General features: G+C 36.0%; 1 protein-coding gene across 1 annotated transcript in view; it reads left to right on the top strand.

Annotated features, from left to right (window-relative positions):
* The window catches only part of CFAP47 (cilia and flagella associated protein 47), a 316288-nt gene that overhangs the window by 159069 nt on the left and 143686 nt on the right, over positions 1-13533 (top strand). Inside the window, exons 38-40 of the mRNA XM_053916952.1 lie at positions 4115-4265; positions 5974-6062; positions 10147-10233. Of these exons, the coding sequence (XP_053772927.1) occupies positions 4115-4265; positions 5974-6062; positions 10147-10233 (327 nt within the window). The remainder of the gene's footprint in view (positions 1-4114; positions 4266-5973; positions 6063-10146; positions 10234-13533) is intronic.

Genomic DNA, 13533 nt, shown 5'->3' with positions numbered 1-13533 from the left:
CCATTGGCTTCATAAAAAAGATACTGTTTTTTAAAATGTGTTTCACTGGCCCTGACCCATGTGGCTCATTGGTTGGACATTGCTCTGCAAAACAGAAGGCTGCTGGTTCGATTCCCAGTCAGGGACATGCCTGGGTTGCTGGTTTGGTCCCCGGGGCATGTACGACAGACAACCAAATGATGTTTCTCTCTCACATCACTATTACTCTCCACCTCTTTCTCCCTCCCTTCCCCTCTCTCTAAAAGTAAATACACAAATTCTTTTTAAAAATGTTTCTTTTCTTTTTCCTTTTTTTTTTTTTTTAAAGCCAGGCAGTGAGGGACAAATACCATATGATCTCACCTTTAACTGGAACATAATCAACAAAAGAAAAAAGCAAACAAAATATAACCAGAGACATTGAAGTTAAGAACAATCTAACAACAGCCAGAGGGGAGTGGGGAGGGGACAGTGAGGAGAGGGGATTACAGGAACTACTATAAAGGACACATGGACAAAACCAAGGGGGAGGGTGGAGGCAGGGGAGGGAGGTAGGTTCAGCTGGGGTGGGGTGGAGGGATGGGGAGAAAAGACATACAACTGTAATTGAATAACATAAAAATTTTTTAATCTGTTTCATAGGACTTAAGTATAGATTCATAAATTCATGTACTAAGTGCATGTTATTTAGAATATGATCATTCTTGAACACCTTTTTCCCTCGACTTACATGGAGATCCAATCTATTACCTAATCCTATTTATTTTACCATATGTATCCTAAATTTGCCATCTTTTCCTCTGACCTACCTGTTCCATTCTAATTTAATGTACAATTATCATGTTTAAACTGGGCTGCTACACTGGATTCCTAAAAGGGTTTCCATTCAATCTGTCCTGTATATATATCAGAATGGCAATAATTTTTTTAAATGCAAATTTGGTTATGTTACTTAAAATACCCCTTTGGCTTCCCATCACCACCATGATATAGACTGAGCATCTCGACATGGTCCCTGTGGCTTTCATGGTGGGCTCTTCACCCTGCCTTGCGTCACTCATATATATACGGACCTTTCAGACTGTATGGCCGTCCCCATTATTGTGCTCTCATGCCACTTGATAGCACGCACATAATTTGTAGTTTTCACATTTATTTTGTGATGATATATTGTCCGTCATATCCTATAAAATGTAAGAGCCAGGAGATTAACAATAGTGTTTTCTTTTTTTTAATTGATTCTAGGGAGAGGGGAAGGGAGGGAGAAGGAAAAACATCAAGTGTGCACGCACCACACCGGGGACTGAACCAGCAAACCAGCCATTTGCCCCAACAGGGAATCCAACCAACTGAGCCACATTGGCCAGAGCAACTGTCTATTTTTTTTCTCATTACTGTATCCTAAAAACTTAAAACAATGCTTGGCATATTATAACTTATCTATAGATGTCAACTGAATGAATAAATGGTTTTATGTAACCACGATTTCTTAATATCTGGAAAAATCCTGAATCACTCACAGGTACTTAACACAGACTTTGAGCCCAGTATACCCAGAAAAATATCAGAGGGGCAAATATTCTTTGTTCTCAATCAGATTCAAGTCCATGATCTCTTCATAATCGCCAGGAAAATGTCCTTTTTCACAAATTGAGATTAGTGATGGCGTATGTGGATAAAAAGCATTCTCACTCTTGCTAGATGTGAGCTGTAAGTTTCCCTGAAGAGCAGTTTTGAGAATGTTTCTATTGGTCTGAAAGCTCCCATTCACTTTACTCTGCTGCTCCCTAAACGCGCCCATCCCACAGTAATTCCTCAGTCATTCTAGGGAAATAATGCCAAAGTTTGACACCCAGAGAATCTCTTCCATTTCCAATCATGTGTATCCTAAGGGAACGTGATCAGAGATAGTTTGTACAAAAAATAACTGTGATACGATGTACCATGCTAACTATGTTAAAAACCAGGGCAAAAGCAAAGGTAAAATTTCCCCAAGATTTATCATCCACGGTTGTGGCAAGCCAAGGCATGGCTGAAAGATTCAGCTAGTAAAGAAACAATGAAAACCATTTTTTACTTGAAGAGTTCATAATTACATAAGCAGTGCAAGCAAAAGTAATCAACGGGCTAGGTCCCATGTCCTTGTGCAGCGCGACGGCAAAACAAAAGGGGCCAGATGACCGCAATGTACACAGTAGGACACGCTGTTGCTGAAAGTCAGTTTCATGCTGCAACGAAGAAGTTTTATAGCCCCTAACTCTACCCTGAAAGGGGCTAGGTAGCAAGTCTCGGACCTCTCAGAAACTGTTGGGTGACAGCCTCGCAGGGTAGTAGGGAGACAAGTGAGAAATGCTCTTGTAGCGGCACTTCATGAGCCTCTGTGCATTTATGTTACAGGAAGATCGTAGAACTTTGTGCCAAGACCTCACACCCACTGCAGTTCAGGCTTGCATTATGTGGCCTTTGTGTTGTCAGGCAGGGTTGCCAGGATGCCATGGCTCAATCATTCCCCTACAAACTGGGAAGGGAAGTCTCCAAGGCCATAGACTCTTTCCTTTTTACTATGTTTTAGGCTACAAAGTTGAAGATTAAGGGAGATGGATATGTTTTCTTGATTCCTTCTTTTAATTACATATATCTTGTAAATAAACATCATGTAATTTATATTCCATTAAGTTCATTTGAGATTTGAATTTTATTTTCAACCAGAGTTCTAAGTATTTTTTGAATTCTTATTCTTTCACATTTTTTTCCTCCATGTGACCAAAAACCAGTGATATGACTACAAATTTGCCTAAATAGTAGCACAGAGTGTCTTATGAAATTCACACAAAAATATAGTATTTTCTTTGGCCGGCTGTTAGAAAATCCAATATTTGGTAGATTATACATATTTTTGAAAGTTAACTTTAGAATTATAGACTAGATCGAGATGTTTTCTTTTTTAATTAATTTATTTTGCAGTTGCATTTGGCACACAATGTTCTGTTAGTTTCAAGCATACAACATGGGGTGGGGGGGGGTTAGATGTTTATATAACTTACGACGTGATCACCCCAGTAAGTCTAGTACCCATCTGACACCATCCACGATTATTACAGTGTTATTGACTCTAGTCCCTATGCTGTACTTTACATCCCTGGGACTGTTTTTATAACTGGCAATTTGTGCTCAATCCCTTCCACCTTTTCTACCCAGTCTTCCAATTCCGCTCCTATGTGGCGGCCATCGATTTGTTCTCTGTATCTATGAGTTTGTTTCTATCGTGTTTATTTATTTTGTTTTTCATATTCCACACATAAGTGAAGTCATACGATATTTGTCTTTCTCTAATACCCTCTAGGTCCATCCATGCTGTTGCAAATGGCAAGATTTTATTCTTTTTTATGACTGAGTAATATTCCATCATATATATACCAACTCTTTTTTATTCATTTGTCTATTGACTGTTACTTAAATTGCTTTGATAGCTGCTTGGCTATTGTTAATAATGCTGCAAAGAACATAGGGGGCATACATCTTTTTGAATTAATGTTTCGGATCTCTTCAGTTAAATACCCAGAAGTAGAATTGCTGGGCCATATGGTAGTTCTATTTTTAATTTTTTAAGGAACCTCCATACTATTTTCCACAGTGGCTGCACCAATTTGAAATCCCACTGACAGGGCATGAGGGTTCCCTTTTGTCTGAATCCTCACTAGCACTTGTTATTTGTTGATTTGTTGAATGATGGCCATTCTGACAGGTATGAGGTGATATCTCATTGTGCTTTTAATTTTTGTTTTCCTGATGCTTACTGATGTTGAACATCTTTTCATATATCTGTTGATAAGGGGTTTATATAAAAATATATAAAGATCTCATACAACTGAACACCACTGAAATCAATTCAATAAAAAAATGGGCAGAATGCTAGAATAGACTTTTCTCCAAAGAGGACATACAGGTGGATCAAGATGTTGTAACTGATGACAATAACTAGATTGTAGGCTTCCTGCAATCGGCAACAACCTTAAGTTTTATTGTAGAAGTGAGTATATTGCAGAGTGTAGGCACTGGGCACATGGTCTCCACTGAATAGATGGTTGTTGTCTTTTTTCAAAAAAATATTTTTCTTGTATCTTTTATGAAATAGAAGCCACATCATTGTCAACGTGATGTTCACCAGTCGCTTCCTCCATCCTGCTGAAGCCTCACTGATGTTAATTTCAAAATCTAAGGTTGAAGTCGGAAGCACTGCAATGGTTTTTGCCCTTAAAGGTGAAGTCCACAAATTTCATCCCATTGTAAGTACATTTTACCTATTTTGTATGTCTTCACTTCTCTTCCCAGGCGATGGAGTATCCTAAGCATAGCTATTCTTCCTAGTTTTATCTCCTGGCAGCTCTTGTTCCTTGAGATCCAGTGTGTATATACTTACATTTGCCCAAATTTTGGCCTCTGTGTCTCTGATATTCTTACTAGGATACTTTTTCTGTGAAAATGTGTCTCTAGTTTCATAATAGAATTTGAAAGGACTTGTATTGAGTGTTATTTTAAGATCACATTTTTAAGATTACCATACATTTGGGCTTTTCATGAAGGAGTCATTCACTGTACACATAGCAACTTCCATGCCCTCAGCCATGGAGACTTGCGATTGAAGTTAGAGCAGTCCCCGGTCCTGTTTCTGCTTTTGTTTGAATTAAGAGTTGGTGGTTTACACAGCAAAGAAAATGTCTCTCTTCGCCAATTGGAATATTCATCAGTTTATTTTCACTGCCCAGTGGATTAAAGCCATTCTAAATATAATGCTAAGACTGGCATTTATCGAGAGGGGATGAGGTTTCAGAGTTGTGTTTCTATCTCAAAAGATGAGGGAGAAGGACTTTAACATTTTCTATAAAATGAGTGTGATGTTGCTATGATTGCCTTTTTGTACTAAGCATTTTGGCGAAATATTAGTTTCTAACATGGACATATGGGAAAGAAGTAAATTTTTATATGGATTATAGAGAAGTTTAAGTGTGCAGTGGAATGAGCAAGAAGTAAACAGAATGACTCTAGTAAAGGTGAGTTGTGTAAGGAGTGCGCTAAGACGTTCACAAGGACAGACTGGCTTATTAGACAATGACACCCAGAACCGGAAGCAGGCATTTGGTTGTCGCCGAGATGTGTATTATGACCTGATTTTCTCGTGCATAATGCTCTTATACTTCCAATCCTTTCACACAAATTCTCTGAAACAAAGCATTGCGTTGCCACGTGTATCAAAGAGACATGGATGGTTTTATTAGCTTGTCATTAACATCGCTCTGGGCCAGAAAAGCTGACACTTGAAACCCATGTGGTCTCTGTTTACTTCCCCATCTGACTACTCATGGTCTTGGTCACCAGGAAGTAGAGTGGGTAATAATGGAGAAAGAAAAGAAGGTAAGAACACGATCAGTCTGAAAATGTAGAATTCCTAGAAACTTTTCCTCAATGGAAGTCCCCTGGATAATTTGAATTTTAAATTTTATACCTGTGCTTTTATTATAGTAAAAATATGTCAGTGTAGCCACCGCGTTATAAACACTGGCATGTCACACTCACACATAGCTGTACACAGATAGATGATCACACACACACACACACACACACACTTGCCTCTCCCTTATGTTGTGTTATTAGGTATATGTAATTAATTAATTTGCAAATGTGAGATGCTCAGTCATTAATAAAAAAATTTTAAGGACATCTATTTGAGAGACAATATGTGACATGTTTGCAGTTGTTAGCATAGTACTGGGGATTAGTGATGATATGAAGTAATGAAATACGTTTTTATTTCTTCCCACTCAGATGTTTGCAGTCCAGTGTTTCTGGGAAGAGGGGAATTATATCAATTAATATCATTGTAATATTTAAATGAACATGTTTTTAGATACTTTAAGCTTATATCTTATAATTCGGGTTATTCTTTTTTGTTCTTACAATTTAGTGTTTCTTTGTTTATTTTTCTTTTTACTTTAGGAAACTATAAAATGTAAAGCTGCATGTTATCAATGGAAAGACATCACTGTGAATATCACAAACCCCTTCCATACTGCTGGGGACTTCAAGTAAGTTACTGTTTCGGTTTAAATTCATTAAGTTAGCCATATCCAATCTTAAGGGAAATATGTAATTTTCTTCAACATGAACCATTTTGAGGAGAAATGTTTTCTATTTACATCGCTATAAGTTTATAAGCATTATCCTATAAAATAAAAGAGGTAATGAAGATAAATCAGTTTCCCTTGAAGTGCTATTAATCTATACAAAGCGAAAACTGATGATATCAAATTTATGAATTTTGTACATAAGCTTTCTGTTTGTTGAGATATACTATTCTTTCCATTTCAAATATTTATAATGAACAGACATTTTACTTTTAATTTTATTTCACCTGGTAATTTCCAAAAGTAACATGTCTAATCAAGCAGAAAATTTATTTTTACCTAAGGCATCTTTGACTGAAATACACATTAAGTGTATATTTGTACGTCTTGAGATTTAGCAACAATAGCAACAACATGGATTTAAGATGAAAATACAACAAAATGCTTAATTATCGTTTAAGTTCGCAGTAGAAAAATATCTTGCTATATAGTTACATGTTGAGGGACAAGATGGGCAATAATACCTTATGTACTGCTTAAATTATAAACTCTCTCCACCAACTGTAGAAATCAGATCCTTACAACAATACTTGCGTTGAGACCATAAGTCGCATGCATGTTTATTAATGTTTGATAATGTTCAGTTTTTTAAATCACTGTATGTCTAGGCTTTTGCTAATTTCTTATGAACGAATATCATTTATTGTTGACAAAACAGAAATTCTTGTGTTTAACAGTTATTGGTGGATTTATGGCTCCTAAGTTCACTGAGGGAGAATTTTATTTACTATAATTTTTTAAAGCGTTACATCAGAATGTAAAGAACATAAAATGTCAGAAAATATGACATTAATCCAGTATCAAAATGTGCCCTTAAATGAACCATGTGACTGACTGCAGTTCTTCAAAAGGAATCAGGATCAAGAAAATCTCTAAGTCCCAGAAATTGATTGAATATTATAGTTGTTTTATGTTTTCACAAAAATCATAATATTTTCTTGTACTTTATAGTTTATCCCATTAAAATTGTTACTTCTTGTGCAGGGTGCATGGTTTCATGGAGGACGAGATTGTTAATTGGGGTAATTTGACTGCCTCTCCGCTTATGTGAATATGGCCTTTAAACTTAGATAAAATTTTAAAATGCAAAATTTAAAAATCAATCATAACATTTATAAAATCAATATTTTGTAGTAGGCATATATTACTTTTCAAATTTTAAAATATTAAAATAACTGAGAAACAAATTAGTTCATTTACATAGAGACTATTTTTATGTTATAAACAGTAACAATAAAGTGACCTAATTTTTGATATGGCAAACTGATCAGGATTTAGTTCTTATTAACAATCTCATATTAAATGTATTTTCAAATAAAATACATATTTCCATATATTTTCCCCCAAATTCTATGTAGCACAGTGACCAGATTTGCTTGTTGAAAATCAAAATTTAGCATAACTTTTAACAAAAAAGTGAACCTAGTCTAGATTTGACAGAGACAGGATTACCACCCATGCCTGTGTCTACCAGATCACTGATTTCAATTGCTTTGTTTGTAGAATGCACCTATTACTGGCTCTGTAATGCCTTTTTTTACATGTAGTGAGATTTGGTTTGCTGGTATCTTGCATTTAAAATCAAAGGATTTAATAGTGTAATTCCCTTTTCTTGTGAAGTCTTTATCTGTTTTTTTTGTATTACTAATATTAGTCTCGGAGAATGACTTGGGAAATGGTCCTTTCTATTTTTGAAGAGTTTATGAAGGATTGGTATTCTTTCTTTTTTAAAGATTTTATTTACTTATTTTTAGAGAGAGGAGAAAGAGAGGGAGAGAAACATCAATGTGTGGTGCTTCTTGCTTGCCCACCCCACCTCCCCCCAGGGACCTGGCCCCCAACCCAGGCATGTGCCCTGACTGGGAATTAAACCGGTGACCCTTTGATTCCCAGGCTGGCACTCAATCCACTGAGCCACACCAGCCAGGGCAGGATTGGTATTCTTCTAACATTTGTTAGAATTCACAACTGAAATGATCTGGGCCTGAGCTTTGTTTTGTGGGAAGTTTATTTCATTACTTAATTCCATCTCTTTATTTGTGTGTGTGTGTTTGTGGTAAGAATGCTTAATATGAGATTTACCCTCTTAACAAATGTTCAGGTGCACTATACCATGTTTTTAACTATAGACACTATGTCGCATAGTATATCTCTGATACTGGTTTATCTTTATACAACTTCCCATTGCATCCTCCTCCCTGCCCCAAGTAACTACCATTCTATTCTCTGCTTTATGAGTTTGACTATTTTAGATTCCCCATATAAATGGAATCATACAGTATTTTTCCTTCTGAAACTGGCTTATTACTTCATTTAGTCCCCAAGGTTCATCCGTCTTCTCACATATTGCAGGATTTTCTCCTCTTCTAAGGCTGAATACTATTCCACTGTAATATGCACATATAACACCACATTTCCTTTTTCCATTCATCTGTTGATTGAATTATTTCAATATCTTGGCTATTGGGAATAATGCTGTAATGAACATGAGAGTGAAGATATGTCACTGAGATCCTGATTTCAATTCCTTTGGACAAATACCTAGAAGTGGGGTTGTTGGATCACATGGTAGTTCTATTTTTCATTTTTCCATAATGGCTGTACCAATTTACGTTCCTACCAGCAGCATGCCAGTGTCCTCCTTTTTCCATATACTCACCAACATTTGTCATCTCTTATTCTTTGGATAATAGGCAATCCCAACAGGTATGAGGTGATATCTAATTACGGTTTTGATTTGCACTTCCCCGGTGATTAGGGATGTTGAGCAAGACCTTTTTATATGCCTGTTGGGAAACTGTATGTCTTCTTTGGGGAAATATCTATTCAAGTTCTTTTACCATTTTTAATTGGATTATTTGTGGGAGAGGTTTGTACTTATGGAAGTATAGGAGTTTTTTATGTATTTTATATGTTATCCCCTTAACAGATTATAGCTTATAAAAATATTTTGTCCAATTCTATAGGTTGCCTTTTCACTCTTTTGATTCTCTCCTTTGTAGTACAGAAGCTTTTTAATCTAATCTAGTCCTACTTGTCTCTCTTTGCTTTTGTTCCTTGTGGCTTTAGTCTCATATCCAAGAAAATATTCCCAAAACCAATGTCAAGAAGCTTTTTCCATATGTTTCCTTCTAGGAGATTTACAGCTTCATAAAAGTACAGAATTCATAATTGCTTTGTTGTATAACTTCTCCTTATTGATATTCTTTATTTGGTGAGACATAATTGTCTCTCATAGGTGAAGTTGAAGGTCTTTGACATGTTTCGGGGGTCTAGCAAGCTACTGCAACCCTGCGTATGGACATATTGTTGCTCAGGTCTTCCTTTAAGTTTTGGTAGGCTCATATTTGTTCCACCTGGTGTAGCAGCCTCGGGTCCAATTGCTACTGATCATTTTCAACAAACATTCTGGGGATATGGATTTCCCTTTGAGTTAGGTCAGATAAAGACCGCACTAAGTAAATTGAATTTTTCCAGGGAGCTATAAAAGAGGTTTAAACAGTAAAAGTCTTACCTATGCCCAGGGGTGGGACTGTTTCAAGGAGTTCCAATCTCAGTCTGTCCCCTCATGTGCATACTCCCAAAAAGAAGATTTCTATTTGTTGGAAATAAGATTAGAAATTATTAAATGTATATAGCTGTCACAACGCATTAAGGCTAATGTGCGATTTCCTCTTTGTTTTTGGAATGGAACTTGGGTAGTCATTCATGTCCTAAATTTCCTTGCTATGGGAATTTAGAGTTGCCTTTCAATATAAAAGAATATTATTTTTTTACATATTTCCATTCCAGATTTTTCCATTCTTTCTAACATATGTGTTTTGAGTTGTAGAATGAGAACTCTTGGACTTTTTAAACTGTAATTTATTCTGATTCCAATTCTATTATATGAAAGATAGGAAAAAATTTAAAAAAGAATGTTTCATAGTCATCTGAATTTTGTTATAGTAGAATCCAAAATAATACTCTTATTTATTTGTTTTAGTGTCATTGTAGTGGAATCCTCAACACTCATCTCCTTGACATCCAAATTAAATGCATCTAGACAATTCATTAGCCAAAGGAATGAAAGGTAAATATCTGTACATTTTACGCTAATAATTATCTGAGGAAAAATTCTGAGAAATTTACATAAACTTGTGATATAACTCTATAATAGTCTTCATTTATTTGAAATATTCAACATATATCATATATATAAGTTATATTATTTTTATTCTCTTATGTGGTACAGGTTTATGTGCATAAAAATTGAATAAATATGCACCTGATTTAAATACAGTGGATTCTCATTAATCATGGTAGTTATGGTCTATAAAATTGCTGCAAACATTCAACTGGTGAATACTGAACCATTATTCCTAGTAGAAATATATCTAAACACAGATTATAGTTATAAATCGCAAGAAAAACCACACCTCATTCTGATAGATTCTACTTTCTTAACACAAAGAAAATGAGATTCAGAAGTGTTAAATGACTTGCCTGAGGCTGTGCCACTGACAGGTGCCAAAGAAGGGTGTCAAACCCTGTCCACCTGGCCCCAGAGCTGGAGCTCCATACACTTCCGTACTGCCCCCATGGTCTCTATGTTTTGGTCACGTGCGTATGAGAACTGCAACAAAAAGGCCCAGCGTTACCTTGTTTGACCCCAGCCTGGGTCTTGTGGGACCAGTGACTGGAACTTTTTGCCACTCTGCACATGTCTGTAGACAGCTGTTAAAGCACCATGAGTGTTGATTTTGGGGTTACAAATCAGTTTTAGCGGGGAGGTGAATTTGCAATTAATGGAATTCATAGATAATGAGGATTGACTGTATTGAAGCTTATTCTACCTACCTATTGTTTTATGAAGTCTCTATTTAGTTTATAAAGAAACCTTGACTTCTGAATAGACAAGTCAAATTTTTTAAAGTTAGATTGCTTTATATTTCTCATATGTTAACTACAACTGAACCTTCAACAACCAGATTTGAACTGTGTGGGTCCACGTATACAAAGATTTTTTAAAAATAAATACTATAAATGTATTTTCTCTTCTTTATGATATTCTTAATTATATTTTCCTTTATCTAGCTTACTTTATTGTAAGAATACAGTATATAATCTATATATAACACACACAAAATATGTGTCAATCAATCGTTTATGTTAATGGTAAAGCTTCTTCTCAACAGGCTATTAGTAACTAACTTTTGGGTGAGTCAAAAGTTATACGTGCATTTTCAACTGTATGAGGCAGGCAGGGAGGTTGGCACCCCTACCTACTCTACCATGTTGTTCAAGGGTCAACTGTATAGAATAACTATTTAAAGTGAAGTAGAATAAAAACAGGATTGCCAAGATTAATGAAAGTCAGGTGGAAAGAAAATAGTGCAGACGTCTGTTAATGAAATGCATGTTCCTTTGTCTCTGTAATGCTTGAGAGCATCATTGTCTTTCTTTCAGATGCATAAACATCCCAGGAAGCAAGGATTTGGCTATGTTGATACCATAAGAATTCCAAAAGTCAAAGTTATCAGAAACTATTAAAGCGATCGTACAGATCTTGTTTAGATTGAAATGGAAATTATTTTTCAAAAGTGAATTGTATTTAAGCTAATAATTTAAATTATAAGAATTGAATTTATTACATAAATTTAATTTCTTTCTTGGTTTTTCTCTGAGAAAATTGTGAAAGGAAATTTCATTTTTGTCTTACTGCATTTGTTTTATTGAATGCTGTGTTCATGCTTACCTAAGGCATTCAGGGTATTCCTTTTACATTTTGCTGTTGTGAACAATAAAATAGGAATTAATACATTAAGCTATAAGATAACATTTACAGATATAAGAATAGAGCATTGTAGGCATTATATGTTAATTTCTTTGGAGTATGAAATGCTAGTATTGCAAAAAAATACTTCCGTAAACATTTTCCCTAAATTTTAATCCCTTTAGTCCCTTGTTTCTTAATTAAGAAGTTGCTTTGTGATCATAGATTTTTACCTGAATTGCCTTGAAATAATTTCTTCACATTAATTGCAAGTAACTTACAGTATCACATATTAAACTACAGTCAGATCTCAAAGCATTGCTATAGGTATCTGTGAGCACAAATAACTCAAAGTTGGATCAGTTCAATGAACAGCAAAATTGAGTCTACTTTCACAATTTGGAGTGCAGTATAGGAATTCTGTATCCCAAACTTTAACCTTGATTTTTCTTCATATACTATTCTGGAATGGTTTTGATTGCACCCAAAATTCTAAAATTATCGAAGCCATCCACTCTCAAGCTGCAGGTAAATACATTTTCCTTTGATTATTTTTCTCAAATCAAAAACAAAGTGGGATGAACAAGTATGAAAGCATTTATAATTTAATTTTGGAAGGAAAGGAAATTTTGCAAATATTCAAAATAATTGCCAATTTAGGACGAGTACAGCTTAGGAAGTGTGCTTACCATGATCTCAAGCATTACTGATCATTCTTTCTCATATAGTCTCTTCCATCTGTATGTACAGTACTGTACTTTCTCAGTTCTTCTCTCCAACCTTTCCGTGAGAAAAGAAACAAAGCTGAGTGTGATGCTGAGTGTGCAGCAGGGAGGACATGATGCAACGTAGAATAGTCAGGCTTCTGCAGACTAACTCTCAAAGAATAACTCAGAGCCGTTAGATTAAATGATTGAGGACTCACTCGTGTGCACCTCTGGAAACACTGTCTCCCCCATCAAAGGCAAGGCTAGGGCTTACAAAGGCAAAGGCCACACAGTTTCTCAAGGAGAAAGGCTGATCCTCGGGTCATTTCAACATTGGCGTGGGCTGAATGGTGAGTCCCAAGTCCATAGGCTGAGCTGAGATAGAACAGTCTCAGGTTCACCAACAAAGGCTATGTTTTTTTTCCCCCTGTTAATTCTGAAGAGATCTGTTAGAAGCAGTTAATGTGGCTCCTTTTTCTGGGGTCCTGACTGCTTGCTGTATAACACCTCTAGGCTCCAGTACGTGGAGCAGGCAAGTCTTTATGCACTTCCTCAAGGATCAGCTAAAATAGGCACAACTCCAGTGATCAAATCTACTTTGTAGGCAGCAGAAAAGAGGAAGCAGAAGGCTAAGAGTGTGCCCTTTCTCTCTAGGGAAGCTTCCCCAAAACACCACATGGTACTTGTGCTTGTAGCCCATTGGCCAAATCTTAATCAAGTGAACGAACCTAGCTAGAAGGAAGAGGGAGAAACCACCCCTCTCCACATACACATCGAAATAAAATGAGGGTTTTGTTGATGAGGGGGAAAGGGCCAATGGTTATTGGGATAGGCAAGCAACAATTTCCACCATGAGGGGACACAGAAGAGACTCATTTTGTCTACAGATAGCACAGAGTTATCTAATATT

This window comes from Desmodus rotundus, chromosome X (genome assembly GCF_022682495.2).
Source record: "Desmodus rotundus isolate HL8 chromosome X, HLdesRot8A.1, whole genome shotgun sequence".
In the NCBI taxonomy this organism is placed as follows: domain Eukaryota; kingdom Metazoa; phylum Chordata; class Mammalia; order Chiroptera; family Phyllostomidae; genus Desmodus; species Desmodus rotundus.
The sequence above is the reverse complement of the archived record's forward strand: the minus strand, read 5'-3'. Positions and strand labels throughout refer to the sequence as shown.